This window comes from Octopus bimaculoides, chromosome 2, assembly GCF_046866305.1.
Source record: "Octopus bimaculoides isolate indiv1 chromosome 2, ASM4686630v1, whole genome shotgun sequence".
In the NCBI taxonomy this organism is placed as follows: Eukaryota; Metazoa; Mollusca; class Cephalopoda; order Octopoda; family Octopodidae; genus Octopus; species Octopus bimaculoides.
The window spans coordinates 128288233-128308993 of NC_142929.1; the positions used below are offsets into that span (position 1 = coordinate 128288233).

The following is a 20761-nucleotide window of genomic DNA, read 5'->3' on the forward strand; positions in this document are numbered from 1 at the left end:
TAACCCTTACCCTAACCCTAAAACTCAACCATAACCCTAACCCCAACCCTAACCCTAAAACCCTAACCCTAACTCTAAAACCCGAACCCTAACCCTAAAACCCTAAACCCTTACTAGGGAATAATGATATAATTAAACAGGGAATAACACTCTTGACACCGGTAAAAATTATTGTTTATAAAAAGAGCACTAACTGTATTCAGCTGAATAGACGTCAGTGATTGGTTGAAATTACAGAAATGCGACAACTTTAACATGAAATAACTTATTAAGAACTAATTTTTGTTAAGAAGGCTAAGAGAAAAAGATGTTTTATATGACACATTCTACCAGTATCCCAAGTTTGAAAGTGTTTCGTTAAGAAAACAAGTGTTGCCCGTCAAACCAAAAAGATCCCCAATTTCTTTCGGATGTTACATTAAAAAAAAAAAAAACGAAAGAAATTGCGCCAATTTAAATCCTGTTTTCTCTCTGAACTACCTCATTTGAAGATTAACAAACCGATTGTAGAGAATTGACACTTTTCAACAGAGAAAACTTACTGCGATTAGTCTTACATGAAATATTACCGCTTAGGTTATGAGGAAATTGAAGTATTTTGTTTGTGAATGTTATTTTGTACATTTTTGTCTTGATTCTTCTGATCTTTATTGTTTTTAGTAGTTATGAAACGATTGTAAAGATCCAAAAGGCTGTAACAGAATCTATACTGCTTCTGTAAAAAGAAAAAAGATATCACATAAGATCTCTTCAGCTGGGAAACTGTCGTTATACGGATATTGTTAGAAATTTGAGTAACATGCAATAATCCGAATCCGTAAAATTCGGACATAAAACTAACCGTTGTCTAAAATGTTATCATTTACACTAGCTGACCCCGTGCCATTGGAAATGACGGCTAATTGAAGTAATTTATATATAAATAAGGTACAAAATAAGGTACATAATAATCACACATACAAACATTCACATACTTCCTTTGTATACGCACACATATATACTCACACAGGGTTGAAACGCTGTTTGATTTTTTCACTGTAGAATTTCCATCATTCCACTACCAGCTTATCATCACCCCTTCCTTTCTCATTCAAATGTTGTGACGGAGAAAACACAAGAATATTATTATAGTAGATTTTTACGATATAATTTTCATCTTTTACTTGTTTCAGTCATTAGGCTGCGCCCATGTTGAGGCACCACCTTAAAGGAATTTTAGTCGAATGAATCGACCCCAGTTCTAATTATTTTTATAAAAGCCTGGTACTTATTCTACCAGCCTCTTTTGCTGAACCGCTAAGTTATTGGGCCGTAAACGCACCAACGACGGTTGTCAAGTGGTGGTGGAGGACAAACAGACACAAAGACATGTACGTACACACACATACACGGACACACAGACACAAACACACGCACGACGGTTTTTGTCAATCAAATCTGCTCACAAGGCTTTGGTCGACCCGAGGCTATAGTTGAAGACTATACGCACGCACGCACGCACGGCACGCCAACTTCAAAAGAACTTTCCTGATCCAATCGCGCTCTCTCAGTCTCTTTCGCTTTTACTCCGACTTCAAAAGATCTCCTTTCCCCCCCACCCCACATATACAAAAAATAAAAAATTTTTTACGGAAAGCGACGATCTTCTTCAGAAACATAAACAAAAACAAATACACGTGCATTGTTTTTGACAACTATGGTACTCATATCGTAATTTAGCCAATATTATTTATATAACATATATATATATATATATATATATATATATATATATAGAGAGAGAGAGAGAGAGAGAGAGAGAAAGAGAGAGAGATGTACTTGCATAGCAAGTGACCTGATCTGAGATCGTGTGCTGGAACGAAAACAATTGCAGCGTGGAAGGTGTTTATAAGCCATTTAAAATAACACACAAAATCCGTTAGATTCACTTCAACATTTAAATTTAATTTGTCAAAATATTTTCGTCGCTTTGAGACCGCGACCTGTTCACTGACAAAAACGGATTTTGTGCGTTATTTTAAATGGCTTATAAACACCTTCCACGCTGCAATTATATATATATATATATATATATATATATATATATATATAAAGTGTCTGTAGACAATTTCGACATTATAACAATATATACTCGCGCGCGCAACACACGTTCATGTGTGAGTTTGTGTGTATGTATATGAATATATGTCTTGCTCGTCCCTGACATAGTCTTTCCCCCTCTCGCTAATCCTTATCTATCTATCTATCTATCTATCTATCTATCTATCTATCTATCTATCTATCTAACCCTCTCCCTGTAACGCTTATGCTGCTGTAGATATACGTAGGGGAGACCGGGTCTAGTTCTTACACGGGTAAGTTGTTACAAGTCCATTTTTTCCAACTTCAAGAAATAGGTGGCACTCGGGTCTCTACTTCGTGAAGGCCAGCTCCATAGCATCATGACTGCACACGTGTATTGCACTGGCAGGCTGTCACCAGGAAAGGTATGGTTCAAAAAACAATTTTTTACTCCAAAGTGAAATTTTGCCACGAAGTTATTTTCTTAACTACTAAAGCACAAGTGGTGTTACTGAAGTAGCTTGTGGCTCATTAAGAAGTGCTGGAAGTTGCCTTCGATACATGAAGGTGTGTCCTAGATGCCCTGCATTGCTAATGCTGTGTACGAGGTAATCCCCAGAAATCCATGGTCGGGGCTAATTGTTACAGTGTATCCACTTACCCCAGGCATATAACAACTTACCCCAGGCATATAACAACTTACCCTTTCTATTTCAGAATTGTTGTGGATGAAAAGAAATCATTACGGGATGTTGCCGTAAAACAGCGTATAGCAGATGAAATAAACGAACGGAAATCCAAACCAAAGAAGGCAACTGGTACAGAAAATGCAACAAAAGGGAAGGGAAAGTCAAGTAAAACAAGTAAAGGCAAAGGGAAGCAGCCTCGCAGCAAGCAAGTCACCGATTGGAAATGCCTTGTCTGCTCAGATTGGTATTCCAACTCCCTTCCAGGTGAAGAATGGGTGCAATGCATGATCTGTAAAGACTGGGCACACACTGACTGTCCCGATGGACGACAGGACTTTCTGTGTGATCTGTGTGGTGAGAAGTTAATGGAGGACGATTCCGACTAGATGGCACATGTAACAATAGGGAAATTGGCTGATGAGGACTCTCAGTTTTACAGTTAGGATATGAGGTGGTTCAAAGCACAGTTAATTAATTAGATGTAAGAAGCAGGAGAGGTATTCATTTTAAACTTGTCTGTTAACATAATTCCGACTTATTGACAGTTGTAACAAAGTACCCCAGTTAGTGACACAACGTACCCCGCACTCGGGAAAAATTGTTACTGCTGACACCACCTCATTAATTAGAACCTGTCTAATTAATGTTATGTAATTTCTGGGTTTTTTTTTGCTGGAGATAACAATAAATAGAGATGTTTTACTAATTAAATCTGAAAAGAAACTTCAGCTGTGTTCATTTAAGTGGGAGCCAAGGCAAAAAAAAAAAAAAAAATGATGCAACAACTAGACCTGGTCTCCCCCTATAATATCTACACGTTCATAACTATACAATCCCCCATCCTCTCTGTTTCATCTTTCCCCTTTGTAAAGTTTATGCCAGTGTAGATGTACAAAGAATATCTACACGTTTTAACTATACAACCCACCCTCCCTCTCTATCTCATCTTTCCCCCTTGTCTCTCCCTGGTCTATCTCTCCCTGGTCAATCTCTCCCTTTCTCTCTCTCCCTCTCTGTTGATCTGCCACTCTCTCTCTCTCTCTCTCTTTCAGATAAATCTTGTCTCACAGTTTCCTCTCTCTGCCTCCACCCATTTCGCTCTCACACCTCTGTTTCGCGCTCGCTTTCTCTCTTACCCTATCTCCCTCCCAAAAGCCACGCCTGAGAGGCCTGCGAATGAGAGAAACAATGATACTGGTCCGGCCCCCAACACGTCAGAAGACCAAAGAGGTGCGAGAGCCGAAAGAGGAAAAAATGAACATAGACCCAACAGAACAAATATATATATATATATATATATATTATAGGGTTTTTAACTTTTAAATTTTCATATTCAAAAGAGACAGAGACTTCAAATTCGATATATCGATTTATTCGCCACTCTATGTTAACATTTCTGTGCCAAACTTATCCAGTGACTGGTCCATTGGATTTAGATATTTGGCACTTCTTCAGGAGTGGTTACCATTCGAACAAAACACGAAAAAACACATACATAACTATCATTAAATCCTTAAGATTTCGTTAGATTTCATCTTTGTTATTATAGGGGAGATAACTCCTTAATTTTCTATTTTTATTGCTCTCCTGTGGATTTCCACTAGATTAATTAATCATTTTGTTTATTTCTCTTTACTATACTATACTACCCGTATACTTATCCATATATACATACACACACAAACATACATACATATATGTATACACATATACATACACATATATACATACATACATACATATATATATATATATATATATATATATATATATATATATGCACACATACACATACACACATACATACAAATACAACACACATACATATACATACACACATATATACATGTACACATACATACACATACATATACACATATACATATATATACATATATATATATATATATATATATATATATATATATATATATATATATATATATACACACACACACTTACACACACACACACACACACACACACATATATATATATATATATATATGCATATCTTTCATATATATACACACACACTTATATGCACTCATCCATATATGCATAATTGCACGTACACAAACATACATGAGACATCATGTTGTACTTCATCGCGTCTTAAGATCATTTATACCAAGGAAATGTACTTCTTATGATATGCGTACATTTCAGAGCATTATTCTTTACTTTATTAATAAATTTATCCTTAGAAAAGAGTATGTGGTATAGTTTCACCGTACAGAGCGAACAATACTTTCTTCCTCTCTCATATGGCATTGATCTAGCTATTATAGACCATTCTAATGAATACTGTTTATTACTTTCCTTAAGACCCCAGATGTATTTGCTAAGACTAGTACTAGCCATTTTCTTCCTATCTCTAAAGCATATAATATATATATGTGCATATATATATATATATATATATATATATATATATATATATATATACTAGTCGATTGATATTTTATTTTATTTAGATTTTTAGTCGAATGACACGCTTTAGAATTTTTAGTTGATTGTATATACCTTTTTGGTAGGCCGTTCTATATATTTGTATTTTTATTTGCATATATATTTTTTACCTTCTGTGTTTTTTTTTGTATATGTATGCTTTATATGTTAAAAGCCATAGTGATATTTATATGTGATCAAATTATGGAAGCGTGGTGTTATATAAAGACGTTGGCTCGAATTTAATGTTTGTTCTCTAATCAATGTTTTTTTGTTTTTTTTTTTATCTCAGTCTCAATTACATTCTGCAGTCTTATAAAAATTCTGCAGTCTTATAAACCCTTTTGTCTCCATAAAAAGAGGTAAAAATTATTTCTTGTCGATTCAGTTACCAAATTTTTGTTTAGTATTTTGCTTGGTTAAAAAGAACTTTAATTGTACCAAATAGTCATTATTTTCAAAATTCAAGATATAGAGTAAAAAATGTTGAATTTTGAATGGAGGTAAAAAAATTCAACAATATAAGAACTAAAAGAATATTTACCATGTCTTGGATTATCTCTGGTCTCCTTCGTTTCATGTGTTTTACAGTATGGTAAACATCAACAAAATTATCACATTTCATTTTTTCTATCAAGACGTCAGCCACGCAGAATAAGCCGCTGTTTGTAGCGCCATCTTTGCAATGGACTACAATTGGTTTATGATTATTTGTACTTTGCCATTCAGCTACATGTTGGATAAGATAAAGAATATAGTCTCGACAGACTGGTACAAAATTAGGACCTTTCCACTTTTGGTATCGATAAAGTCGAATCTTTCGCACACTTTCTTTTCCAGGTTTTGTTACTTTCAATTGAAACTGTTCCAATATTGAATCATAATCGACAATCCGATTTCCGATTTCAACATCGAAATGCTCTGTGCTCCATAACGTACTACCACCGGTGGACATTTTCCAGTAAGAGACACAAGTGTCGTTTTTGACATTATTATCCATCATGACAATAGTTCTAACATTGTATTCATATATTAATTGCCAAAAGTCACCAAGTGTCTCCTTCATTGGAGTTTGTGTCAGTATGTAATGATTTTTACGACTGCATCCATCGAGGAAGACTGCATTAATGTAGGCACTTTTTGCAGACCGTAATATTGGCCGGAAGTTTTCAGGAGGAAGTATCGCCAAAAAACGATTTTTACTTTTATTTATCTGCAAACGTCCCGCAATAAATTGATCGTCATCGATTTTCGGAATAAATCGGCACAAGTTATCAAACTGAATTTGTAAAAACTGTTCTAAATATTGTGGGTTTATATTTTCATAAGTTACATTAAAGTCATATCTATCTTGATACATTTCAAAAACAGCATCATATACGAAAAGGAAATAAGCATAAGGTCTCAATGTGAAATTCATTGATTTTCGTATATTCTTTATGATATTGAATAAGTTTATACTTCTCTTCTGTCTATATTCTTCTAGAAGGATATCAATAATGATAAAAGTACCAGTCCGGTTGATGCCCGTGCCACAGTGCACTAGAATTGGGCTCATGTTTTCAGTGAAAACACGACTAATCTGAAAAATATAATTTTATCAGTAGTAGAGAAAAATGAAATTTAAAAAACCCTTATAGTTTTAACATGAGATGCATTAAAATTTCAGACATTCGTAAGTTTTTAAAAAAATGTGTAGGTTTCTTGTTTGACTTGTATCTACCCAGGTGATTAATCTAATTACAAAGTGGATTATTGAAATTGCAAGTTAACATAACGCCATAATGTTAAACATAATGTCGAAATGGGGGGTATTTCTTTTAAAGATATTCGAGTTCAAAGAATAAAGATGAATCCCTTAAAATGAAATATAAAACTGCTGTTGACTATGAGATAAGTCGTTTCAAGAAGTAACCGAGAAAATTTAAATTCTGGTAAAAATAATAAAAGACTAAATATTTTTCAATTACAAGTTCAAGAAGGGGATAATTAGCATACAACACTTCTGTATCCCTAATATTATCGAGGAAGGACATTATTGTTTTAGAATTAATGTACTGTAGGAAGAGTTGTATGTTAAGATTTGGCTAGTATACATGCATTGGAAAGGATTCCTAAGAGATCGAATACCTAAAAGCATGGATTGGGTAAAATGCTTATTAGAGATCTACGAAGTATGAATGATGAGATGAAAAACAAAGCAAAACAGTATTCTGAATATCGTTCAAGAGACAAGAGGAGATAAGATTATGTGTGAGATTATATTACAGGAGCAGAGCGATATATTCGGGGTTCCTTAAGTTTTAGTAAACTGTCTCGGAAATACTTGGAAAAATACGACGAATATTGATAAAAATGTAGAGAAATACAAAAATTGTTATATTCTAAAAAGGAATTATGTTTGGGAAATTCTTTATCCATTTTAAATCGTTCTTCTTAATGGTAAATACTAATAAATACTATTGAAAAGTAAAGCTTCAGTAGCTTATTGAATATAGGTAATTCGGCTTAACGCCGGTAATTCTTCAAATTAAGTTTTAACAGATTCAGACTTCAAAATAAGAAACATAGTCACATATCAAAATCGATTACAAAAGATAAAATGGAAACTTTATAATCTTTAATGTTAATTAACAAGATGTGTTTAATTATTTAACGTTTAATTAATAGTATAAAATGCAGACCCGATCATAGTGTTTAATTAAGATGTTGCTAAAAACACAGAAAACAAAATTTGCTCAAGAAAACTTTGTTAAAACTGTGTTGTATCATTAATAGGATTTTTATATAAAAGACTTCTAGCATATCTGTTCATTCTTAATACATTCTGGTGGATTTAACTGTGAATGTTTTTTGTCAACCGAGAACACCTCCTTTTTAGACGAGAGGGGATTCACCGGTGTTATGAGACTATAAGCAAGAGCTCGTGCTTTCGTTAGATTCATCGGTCTGCGATGGATCTGTGACCGAGGAGGCACAAAATAAGACCTAAACACCGTGGTGACTCAAAGTTCCATTACACCGGTGGATCATGTGTGTTATGAATACATAGCTCCTAAAGGGAAGAAGTGTTTTCTGTAGATGAAATACAACATCGATCAGATATTCACGTTCAAACCTGCCAAAACGTATTAAGAACAGATTCTTTATTGTTTCGATTCTCGCTGTTCTGTGTGTATCCCGTGAATTACTAGATTTCTACCTGTCGTCAGACAAAGATATAATACGTCAAGACAGTTATAGAAGTTACTAAATATGAATAAAGCTTTTCACATGAGACAAAATCCTTGCACAGATAAGCCAACAAAAAGACTCTCTGTAATCGGATGACCAGCTATAAAAAGCGCAAGTAAAACAAATTCAACCGGGAATTGATAACACACCTCGTTTTACAATTTGTACCTCGTGTACCTTAATGTTAGCTGTTTTGCTGGTGATACTCAAAGATTTGTGTACTCTTAGATTTGATGTGTACAGAAAGAAAAATATTAAGAAAGCAGAAGTGGGGAAAAAAAGACAACTAAATATATAAAAAAAATGAAAATAAATATAAATAAAATTCCCATACCTTTCGATGCATTTCTAATAAAGGAACAGCATTTCGCGAGGTAATACTTTCTGGCCACGAGAAAAACTCAAAAATACACACTTCCTGTACAATTTCATTTCCAACACTGACATTAATCGTTGTGATGCTGTAATCAGCGTAGGTTTGCACTGTAAGTATCTTCATATTAAATATTTCGAGCCTGAAGTATTCACCTGTTAATTGTGGAAAATATTTGGAGCATTTCAACACGTTTTCTTCAACATGTTTTGTTAACATAACCACTACTTTAACTTTATGTTGATAGATGAGTCTCCAGAAGTCGCAAACAGTTTCTTTGTTAAACGGACTCTGTGCTGCAATGTATTTATATTGCCTCGCCGTCTTATCACCTATATAACTAGCGTTGATGTATGTATTATTTGAACACGTATCTGGTTTTAAAATAACACGGTTTCTATCATAGGGCAGTTTTTGCGGGAAACGGTTCAAACAAGTGTTTTCTCTTTTGCAGGCTTCTTTAAAATTTGATATGTTCGGAGATGTTTCTGCGTAATAGTTATTCAAAGCATCATATTCTTCACGGAAACTTAAAAACTGGGACTTTTTGTTCGATTCCTCTCTTTCTAAATTTACAATATCTCCATTTCTATACAACGATGAGTGGTATTTACCGTTTGGCAAACCATCATGAATTACTAAATGTCTTCGTTCATTTAAAGAACGAACGGAAGTCCAGTGTTTCTCTAGATCATTGGTGTTTTCTGGGACGACATAATCATCAGTCTTAATTGTGAAGATTTGTTCTGGTGAAGGTTTACACCATCTGTATTTTCGGCAAAGGAAAAATAACAATATTGCAACAATTGCAACAATCAAAAGTATAAAAATTGGAATAAGAATAGCAGCAAGTCTTACAGGAGGAATTGGCACGATTGATTTTGTAGCCCCTTTTGTGCTCGAGAAATTAAATTTTGTGACATTATTTAAGCTACTATATAAAGCGTAGAATATTTGGTAACAGCTATTATTTGAAAGGGGTGAATTCACTACACCACCGTATACCTTGCTGTCACCAACTTTGAAATTAATCGGAGCATCAAGATACTTCGGTGTGAGTTTTGCTACAAGAATACCTGGTGGTTGTTTTACAGTCTTATAGTCATTAACATCTATTTCAGTGCATTTTTCAATATTATTCATTCTATGGACTCTAATATCGTACCAACTGATAGGCCCTGTAAAAATCGTTGAAGGCCGTAGAATTACTTCAATCAATGTATCAGTGAAACCGGTTAAAATAGGTTGAAGTGGAGCCGGTGGTGTTTTGATCTCAGTCCAGTATGAGCCAGTCACTCCAACTTTTCCTGTTCCAATCGATGTAGATGCTGCAATCTCTAGTCCGTACAGTGTAGCTGGTAATAATTTACAATGACGGTAACTAGTTATATTTCCCAGTGTTAGGCTTGACTGTAGAGGTTCTTGGTTGATGCGTGTGTAGGAAAACAACTCCCTTGTAATAAGCTGATGAATATATAAAATATAGATTAATTAAAAAAATATTAAATATATATTTCTGTATAAATATTTATATTTCGTTAAACTATGCATAGGACCTATTCAAGATCTACTAAAGTGATTTCAGCATTTAAGTGATACTATTGCTTCACTTCTGTGAACTCAGGATACTGAATTACTGAATGAGATACAATATATCATATTAAAGTGGATTAGACAAGGCATAGCTAAGTAAATTAAATTCGGTACAACGTAGTATCCTCTTTTTTCAGCATCCTATTTCATTTTGTTATTCCTTAACAATGTTCCATAGAGAAGAGAATTAAGTTCCCTGCAAGCCATATGTAGTGATTGTGTTTTAATATCCACATTTGTCATTTCACCCCATTAAAGTGTAAGCTCAGATCACACACACACACACACACACACACACACACACACACACACACACACACACACACACACACACACACACACACACACACACACACACACACACACTCTCTCTCTCTCTCTCTCTTTATCTCTCTCTCTCTCTCTCTCTCTCTCTCTCTCTCTCTCTCTCTCTCAATCCGTTCAGGTTCAATCTGTGCTTGTCTATGTAACCTACTACTATTATTGCCCCTGCTATTAAATTCCAAAGAAAAGTAGCGAAACTATAGGCGCAGATGCTCAAATTCAGATGTATTATAAATTATATTCTCGCGACATATGAATATGTGTAACTATAGAAGAGATAAGTTTCTTAAAATTAAATCTAATTTATTTTCTTTAATATATGACTGAAATTATGATTAATATAGCAAATGCAATGTGGAGTAGCCATTTAAGCTGTTATATTCACTTTATGTTCATTTCTTGAGGCGTCAACATTTTCGTCTGCGTTGCAGTAAATTCTTATCTGCAACCAAGTCGCAGAGATGCGACGAAAATTTTGACATCTCAAGACGAGTATAACAGTTTGTATGTCCCTAATGATTATGATGGTTCTTATATGATGTAATTAGTTCAGTTTTAAAATATGTTCACGGATCCAGTCACTTACCAAACACGTACAAATATGTAATGTAATTAGACGGATTTAATGCGAGGAGCCAGCAGAATCGTTAGCACGGCGAGAAAAATACTTAGCGACAATTCGTCCGTTTTTACGTTCTGAATTCAAATTCTGCCGAGATCAGCGTTGCCTTTCATCCTTTTGAGGTGCATAAAGTAAGTACCAGTTGAGCACTGGGGTCGATGTAATCGACTAACTCACTCCCTTGAAATTGCTGGCCTTGTGCCAAATTTGAAACCATTGTTAAATAAATTCAAAGTAAATGAAAAATATTAATAGATGTCCGCAACTCATATGTGTCACTTTCGCAGATACAGGTATATGAATACTGTAGCATATTCATATGGAATATTCACGAGTTTCCGGAAATCGCTCATTCCTCTATATGAAATACAGACTCGAATTATCCTTTTTGTTAATGACATGTTAGATTCAAATAAATATTTATAGCAATCTAATTATTTTTACTTTTGTTTTTTTCTATAGAATAAAATTATAGTACATAACAAAATGATCAGGCTGTCGGTATTGTTGACCGATACCTGCTAACACGAATACCAAAACTGATTGAGTTCTCAAGATATTGAATAAAATGCCAAAGAGTCATTGATCGTAGTAAACTGTATTTATGACCAATCACTTTATTCGCAAATAATCTAATAATAAGTACTGGCTATTAATAGGTGCTACAGAGGAGGAACCAATCATCAATGTAAGCTGTAGCAGCACTGTAAAATTGACAAATATCTAAGCTTCGAGTGTCAAGTGCAGCTTTTGTTGTGTCTTAGAGAAAGATTGAGTCTTCTAGTATGACTTGGTCTGTACACATTTAATGCAGACAACATCTTCAGCATTATATATATATATATATATATATATATATATATATATATATATATATATATATATATATGCAAACATCGAACAGAGAAAACCTTGAAAAATATTGATTTAAATACATTAGTGAAGGACACAACTTCGCACATGAAGAAATTTCCTGTAAATTGTGCTAAGTCAAATCCAATAAAATAATATTGCAATGAAACTTTGAAATACACGTCAAAGTTCATCATATGAATAACTATAAACTACTTTCGCTGGAATATACCTTATATGATATGATGACACCATTTGGTTTTTCTGGAGGGTCCCATGATAGAGCAATGCATTCATTGTGGTATTGCGCCAATAAATTGAGTGTAGGACCAGGGATGCTCTCTTTAGTCATGGCAGTCATTGAATCAGAAAAATTTCCCCATCCAATGTCAGTACTGGCTCTTATCTGCAGAAATAAAACATTTCCTGTTAAAAGCAATGTAACTTAGAATATACATTGTTGCTACACATAATAGTTATTATTATTTGCATTTTACTTTGTCTTTCATCCTTTCGGAGCCGATAAATTAAGTCCAGTTGATCACTGAAGTTGTAATCGTTTTCCTCCTTCCTTCAAATTTACTTGCCTTGTGCCAAAATTAGAAAAAATTATTAGAAGTTTCGCACTCTTTAGAGACAATCTACGATAGTATTTATTTTTATTAAATAGCAAAGCCTATTATACAATGTGGAGGCGCATGGCTTAGTGGTTAGGGTGTCAGCATCATGATCGTAAGATTGTGGTTTCGATTCCTGGACCGGCGACGCGTGTGTTCTTGAGCAAAACACTTTATTTCACGTTGCTCCACTCAACTCAGCTGGCAAAAATGAATAATGCTGCGAGGAACTGGCGTTCCGTCCATTTAGGGAACACATACGCCGCAGAAACCGGGAAACCGGACCCATGAGCCTGGCTAGGCTTTAAAAGGGCGCAAAAAATATATATACAATAGTGTTTTAATTAAAATTGCATAGGGTTTGTAGGATGAAAGGCTAAATAATAATGGATTTATTCGTAGCTGCTATGTTTTTACTTTTAAACTTCTGAGATATTGTAACTTTAAAAGAATAAAACACTTCCTTAACATATATTCTTTTTCAGTGATGAGATCTATAATGATGAGTACTGAAAATATATTTTCTTTGTGATTATTTACATATATATTTGAGACTCAGTGGAATACAGAAGTAATACTCTACTTGTTGTTGGCACTCCGTCGCTTATGACGTCGAGGGTTCCAGTTGATCCGATCAACGGAACACCCTGCTCGTGAAATTAACGTGCAAGTGGCTGAGCACTCCACAGACACGTGTATCCTTAACGTAGTTCTCGGGGATATTCAGCGTGACACAGTGTGACAAGGCTGACCCTTTGAATTACAGGCACAACAGAAACAGGAAGTAAGAGTGAGAGAAAGTTGTGGTGGAAGAGTACAGCAGGGTTCGCCACCACCCCCTGCCGGAGCCTCGTGGAGCTTTAGGTGTTTTCGCTCAATAAACACTCACAACGCCCGGTCTGGGAATCGAATTCGCGATCCTATGACCGCGAGTCCGCTGCCCTAACCACTGGGCCTTTGCGCCTCCACAATACTCTACTATATAGCATAATATATAAATTCTCTCCTACATAATATGTAGTGATAGGTAACTATAATATAAAGACTCAGTATGTTACTAAACTACATAGATCTCTGTGATATATCCTTCCTCAAAAGTAGCTGCACTATTTGTGACATGAGTCATAGAAATTCCAACAAAAAGTAAAACAAAATGGACAGGTAATGAGCGAATACTTTCTACTTTAGAAATTGCTATTCTTTGAAATATTTAATATATACACGTGATTTGCACGTGGTGAATTTATCACTAGAGGGGAGATAATAACTTCTAGGTTAAAATTAAGGCTGAAGAACATGTTTACTATATACCTTTACTGAATAATTAGTATATGGTTGTAAACCATAGAAGGTAACTGCAGTATCTTTTGAAGCCGGATGAACAATATCTATCACTTGAGTAGGATCGGTTGTTTGGATGCATCTTACCATGTACAGGGTTAATATGCCATTTGGTTGTTTACTTCGTTTCCATGTCACTGTTGCCTCTGTCTCTTTCGTAATTATGTCACTCAGTAAGGGAGCATCTGGAACTGAAAGAATTGACAGAAAAGAAAGATTGGTTTCAAATTTTGGCACAAAGGTAGCATATTCAGGGTAGGAGATAAGTCAGTCAAATCGACCCTAGTGCTTAACTGGTTTTATTGACTCCGAAAGGATGAGAGACAAAGTTGACCTCGGCGGCATTTGAACCCAGAACATGGTGATGGACGAAATGCTGCAAAGCATTTTGCCCGAGAAGGGATAAAAGCTTAATGTGATCTTTGTTGAATCTGCACTTAGAACATGTTGAGAGTTGAACCTGAATCGATATACACTAAGGTATTTGACCGACTACTTTACTATTTTTTTAAAGCAATTATTTCGCTAACATGGATTAGATTGCCCATGTTCAGTCCACATCAGGACGAAGGCTTTAGCATGTTCTCTCCACCAACCACGGTCTGACGTGGAGGCCGTGAATTTGAGCTCATACTGGTTTGATGAGCCAACTCTTCCACACTGGCTAGACAGAGGGATACATATATTTTTATACTCATACCCAAGAATAGTTGTCAATTACATCGACCCAGTGCTAAGCTGGTACTTATTTTATCGACCACAAAAGGCTGAAAGGCAAAATTGACCTCGGCGGGATTTGAACCCAGAGTGTTAGGTTAGACGAAATACAGATAATCAATTCGCCCAGCATGCTAACGATTCTACCAACTCGCCACCTATCTATGCATAATTAAATAAACTCTTACTTGTTTGTAACGACTGAAATATTAGTTCTTCGCTGAAACCTCCGGCTCCTACTGAGTTCACATACCGAATACGAACACCGTATTTTGTGAACGGTTTTAAATCAGGAATAACCAAAAACTGGTATTTCGTTTTCAAAGTAGAACGTGTTGCTGCTATGTCATCAGATTGAATAACAATTTCGTATCGAATGAGAACGCCGCCTCTTTCAGCGCAAGGTAAATTGTCCCATTCAATGGTCACGTGATTTGCGGATAGACTTATTATTCTGACATCTTTTATTTTTCCTGTTGGCACTGGAATAAAATCAGAAACAACAAAGTGTTTTCAAATTTAAAACGCATAAGTAAGTGTTTATCATAGACAAGAAGGTAGACTCAAATTAAAAGGAAATTGATTATTTCTGCCAGAATAATTTTTTGCTGTTGATGAATAAAAATTCATAAAAATTAGATGCACTTCAGTCAGTTCTGCTAAGCGGCATACTTTTTTTGAATGAATTAAAGTGATGAATTGAATTAAGACGAATAGAAATCAAAATTATATGTACAGTTGATTCCGCTGAATTACAAATTCAGATGATAAATTCGTTCTCCAATGCAACGCACTTTAAGCGGAATTAACTGTACTAATCTACAAAATGTTATGTCCATAATTAATTCAAGGATCAACAATGTATTTACAGAAAGTTGTATGTAACTAAAGAGAACTCTCGAAAATCAATATTCTGGGAACAACAGCAACACAGAAATGTAGATATAACCAACCTCATTATTCATCAGGGTTAAGGACTGAAAATGCGCCCAAAGGACTGAAAATGTGCCTCAAAGATAGCAGACATCGACATTATATCGAAAGTAAATCTACAGAGGTTGTGTGGTTCAGAAGTTAGCTTCGGAACGATTTAGTTTCTGGTTCTGTTCCATAGCCTGGCATCTATATATCTATATATATAGACCAAGGAGTAATTGTTGACAACAATCTCAGCTGAAGTGCCCACATCAACAATAATGTCGATATAGCTCGTAGGATGAGCTCCAGTATCCTAAGAGCCTTCCGGTCCAGAGAACAAAGTGTCATTATTCCTGTTTTATCCTCTTTTTTACGACCACATTTCGAATACGGCTGCCCCTTGTGGTCTCCCCATACAAAACAAAACATGACTGATCTTTATTACTAGGACTGCCTAAAAGCATTGAAACTCTATTCTCTCCAGCACCGCCCTGAGCGATACATCATTTGCACGTTGTGGAGAATACACCACCAACATTGCCCAAACGACCTCAACATCTGTTTCAGAATTCATCCAAGGCTAGGACCACGGGCCATATGTCCCCTACCCAATCCAGGATCACAACACATAAATACACTGCAACACAATTTCTTTTCCTTAACGACCCTACCCCATTTAACATTGTCCCGAAACAGATCAAAGAGGAAAAGGATCTCATCAATTTAGGCGGAATCAGGAAACATTTCTTCAATGGACCATGACACCACAAAACTTAACTTAAAAAGGATTTAGCGAACCCTATCAGGTGATACTATTAAGTTAAACATGGCCTGTACTAATCTTTGGTCGAAACATAACAAATATCAAAGTTTATCTAAGTTATATATATATATATATATATATATATATATATATATATATATATATATATATATATATATATATATGTATGTATATGTATGTATATATATGTATGTATATATATATGTATGTATACATATATATATGTATATATATATATTTGTGTATAAATATATATGTATATATATATATGTATGTATATATATATATGTATGTATGTATATATATATATATATATATATATATATATATATATATATATATATATATATATATATATATATATATATATATATCAACAGTAGCTGCACGACATCGTGAAGTATATTTGCCACCTAAATGTGGCTAACCCTTAAGGGTTTCCAAATTTTCGAGATCAGTGACTTTTCGTCACTGAAAAAAGTATATATATTTGCATTGAGAACCACTTCCCATCGCCAACCGTTGGCTGTCACACGCTGATAACGGATCATTACCCAGAAACTCGGGTCTGTGTGTATCATGTCAGGCTGGAGATAGGAACGATGACTTCCCTTTGCAAATACTGATAGGGCACAAATAGTGTGTCAATAGCTAGCTGGAGGAGATGTCTTCCTGGGGCTACAAGCTACAGTAGCATCGACCCTTAAGGGTTAGCCACATTTAGGTGGCAAATACACACACCACACACACACACATATGTATACCTAGTGTACATATTTTTGCTATTATAAACTGAAGTTTCTTGAATTGCGCATGTATATAAGAATGGGCATGTATGTACGTGTGGAAAACACTCAAGCCAAACTTATTGTAATAAACAAATGAGATGATATCTATTTTAGTATGACACGTTATCTAATCCCATGCGATTATGATTTCTTTAACACATCCCTAGAAACGAATAATAAATTACTGTTGGTAGGTTTCGTGTGAAAGCCCGTGGAAAGGTTATGTATTTTAGTGAGATAAAGTTAAGACAGCAAAAAGTGTAATGTTTATGATGCTATAAATTTAAAATTAATATCTACAATCATCATCATCATTACCGTTTTTAGCGTCTACTTTTCTTTGCATTACATGAGTTAGACGGAATTTTCGAAGGTAGCTTTTCTACAAACGAACAGTCCTTTTTGCTGCCAACCCTCACATTTTTCCAAGCAAGGTAATACTTCTCTATGATTAGACATGTTTTTACATAAGACTGGGAACAAATGAAAACACTAACATTATAATGATACTCATTTGCAGCTATCATGTGATGTAAAGTTCAGGAGACTCGGATGCACATAGGTACACAAACACAGACGCGCGCATGCACACACACACACACACACACACATACACACACACACACACACACACACACACACACACACACACACACACACACACACACGTCTCAGACAGACAGACACATTCATATGTGTGTATATGAAAGGTCATCGTTCAGTTTCCGTCTACAAAATTCAATCACAAGGCTTTTGTTGGCCCATGGCTCTAGTAGAAGACATTCAAAACATCACGCAGTGCGTCTGAATCAGTAGCTGCGTAATCGGTAAACGAACCTTTTAAACACACAACCGATTACATAGCAAAATATCTTTGAAGCAACCTTGAAAAATTGAATTTTTCAAAGTACAAGAACTGTTATATGAAATGACCTAATACTTAAAAAAATCAATTCAGCAACTTCTGTATATTATAAAACTGACAAGGGCTCAAAGGGCGAATCCTCAAATATGGGGCTTCCGGTTTTGTAAAGAGGCAAGGACCAATCTAACAAAATTGATGTCATATTTAGATTCAGCATCCAAACTTACTCTAAAGTCAGTCCAATAACTTTGGCGATAATAAAAAGAAAAAAAGTGTTGACCAGTGTTATAGTCAATTCACTTACCCATTTCGGCAGTTAGTACTGATTCGACATAATGTAAGTTATAGGGAGACATAATTTCTACAGTAATTGTATAATGTCGCCATAAGCTGGTATTTAACACAACGAAGCTTGAATCAAATGTAATGCTGGATACATTTGCTGAAATATCATCACAATCTCCAATACCAGTCTCTTCATAGCTCACTTTAACAGTGCTCTGGTATTTCTTGTGAAGGAAGATTTCGATGTGGCCATCATCTGTTGTGTTTATAGTCTGCAGAGTTTTATCCACCAACGCTAAAAGCGCATTTAGAAAGAGAGAAGTAAAAGAGAAAACATTTTGTTTCTTTTTAAGTCAAATTTTATATTAAGAAAAAAAAAACGGAGTAAATAAAATAACAGAAATACCATTATGAAGTACCCGTGGTAAAAGAAAAGAAATGATAGGTACTTATTGTATGCGAATATATGTAAACGGACAGTTGGCTGAGTTGTCAGAATGTTGAATAAATTGTTTGGCAGTCAACGTTTTTGATCCTAGAAATTTGAGTTCACATCCCTCCGAAGTAAACTATGCCTTTCATTCTTTTGTATTCGATAAATAAATTGGGAATCCTATACTCGAGTCGATCCTTCTCTAACTCTTTCTTTCTGTCTGTTTCTTGCTCTCCGGAAAAAAAAATCAAGTTTGTTTAGATCTGGAGGAAGAAGGGTTATGCTACGTCTAAAAAGTACCCAAGACGTTGTATATCACGATGGCATCTCTACGATGCCGTCGAGGAATTCGATGCCCATGACATGGCATGAAGAGAGAGATATGACTGACGTAATGTCGCAATGTTTCTAATTACCTTCATACACTCATTAGCTGTTCATGGAAGGTTTCTGATGTGTAGTTCCCATTTTGTAGCTAATCATATGATCGGTTTAGTTAATAATGATCAAATGGAATAATTCTAATTTACTGAGCCGACAGACAACATTTAGAGCTCTCTGTAACAGCCAGAAACAGGGGAGGAGACTCAAAAGCAACTAAAATTATCCTTATTTTATAAAATACAGAGCGGGTCCCATAACATGAAAGTCATTAATTAGGCCCGGCTCAGAGATGAATCTAGTTCCAATCGTGTGACAGTATGACGCTGTGACAATTGAGAAAGTCTTTACAATCACTCTGATAATTAAGCCGAAAGCGTGCAAAACAAAAAGCAAAGATAAAATACAATTTAAGCCTCCGGTTATTAAGAGGAGTCAGCGGTCCAAGACCATCTAATGTGATTAGGTAAGCTGAGACATAAAAGGTGTTTAAAAGAACAGCGGATAATCTGCTAAAAATACAACAAAGAATTATTAAAGTGGAAACTGTAGCAAGAGCTAATACAATTTCTTTTTTTAAGTAAGTCACGGGAAGAGTGTTAATTCCAGTGATCTTTGTAGGTATTCTTAAGTAGATGAGATTGATGAAGTTAGCATTTCTCAAACTTGTTTGATTGTTACCCCCTTTCTTTTATTAGCACTTTTTCAATACCTTCTTACTGCGATTTAGTAAAATACACCACCTTTACAAACACACATACCCAAAACGAGTATGTTGATATGAATATGTGTGTATGTGTATGTGCTTATGTGTGTGTGTTTGTGCGCGCACACACAAACCAGGGCGTTACCTAATACTACAAGTGCAGTGGCTGTCTTTATTGTATGTCAAAATACTCTTGATTTTGATAAATTTTCAAAAATCATACTTTTGTTTATTGTTTATAATTTGCTTAAATATTCACATTTTGAAGTTAATTATTATAGTAATTACCATGATTTCGGCTAACAAGGTCAATGTCAGCGGGAAACCTGTGGACAGGGAGACAACCGAGGGTTGTGGCTTGGATGCTTGCAGCGAAGTAAACAACACTAAAGGCATCCAGTGACCAAATGGTGGTATCAAACTGGACGTAGTCTTACACCTAATAGTCAGACGAGTCTAAGAAAGAAAATTCTCTAAGAACATTGGAGAAAAACTCTAGCTATCAATACAAGAGTTCATTAACAAACAATCTAACAAAGTTGTCAACCTATGAACCCTAAGTGTTTAATCAATTACTAGATTAGGCATTTGCAGTAAGACTGCACCTTTGCATCATGAGTTGATTGGGCTCTTATCACTATATGCTCTACTCTCTGACCCCAAGGAGTCAGCTGAGTGGGGTTTATTCCAAGGCTTGGTGGTGTTACTACAAACAAACATATATTGC

The 20761-nt window shown here is 35.1% G+C and overlaps 1 protein-coding gene across 1 annotated transcript in view; it reads right to left on the minus strand.

Annotated features, from left to right (window-relative positions):
- Positions 1-304: 304 nt before the first annotated feature.
- LOC106883660 (receptor-type tyrosine-protein phosphatase mu) overlaps positions 305-20761 on the minus strand; it is a 51183-nt gene continuing 30726 nt past the window's right edge. Inside the window, exons 6-12 of the mRNA XM_089347672.1 lie at positions 18534-18809; positions 15063-15356; positions 14128-14348; positions 12432-12605; positions 8770-10272; positions 5746-6783; positions 305-715 (exon numbers count right to left, since the gene is read on the minus strand). Coding sequence (XP_089203798.1) covers positions 578-715; positions 5746-6783; positions 8770-10272; positions 12432-12605; positions 14128-14348; positions 15063-15356; positions 18534-18809 — 3644 coding nt within the window. The 3' untranslated portion in view covers positions 305-577. The remainder of the gene's footprint in view (positions 716-5745; positions 6784-8769; positions 10273-12431; positions 12606-14127; positions 14349-15062; positions 15357-18533; positions 18810-20761) is intronic.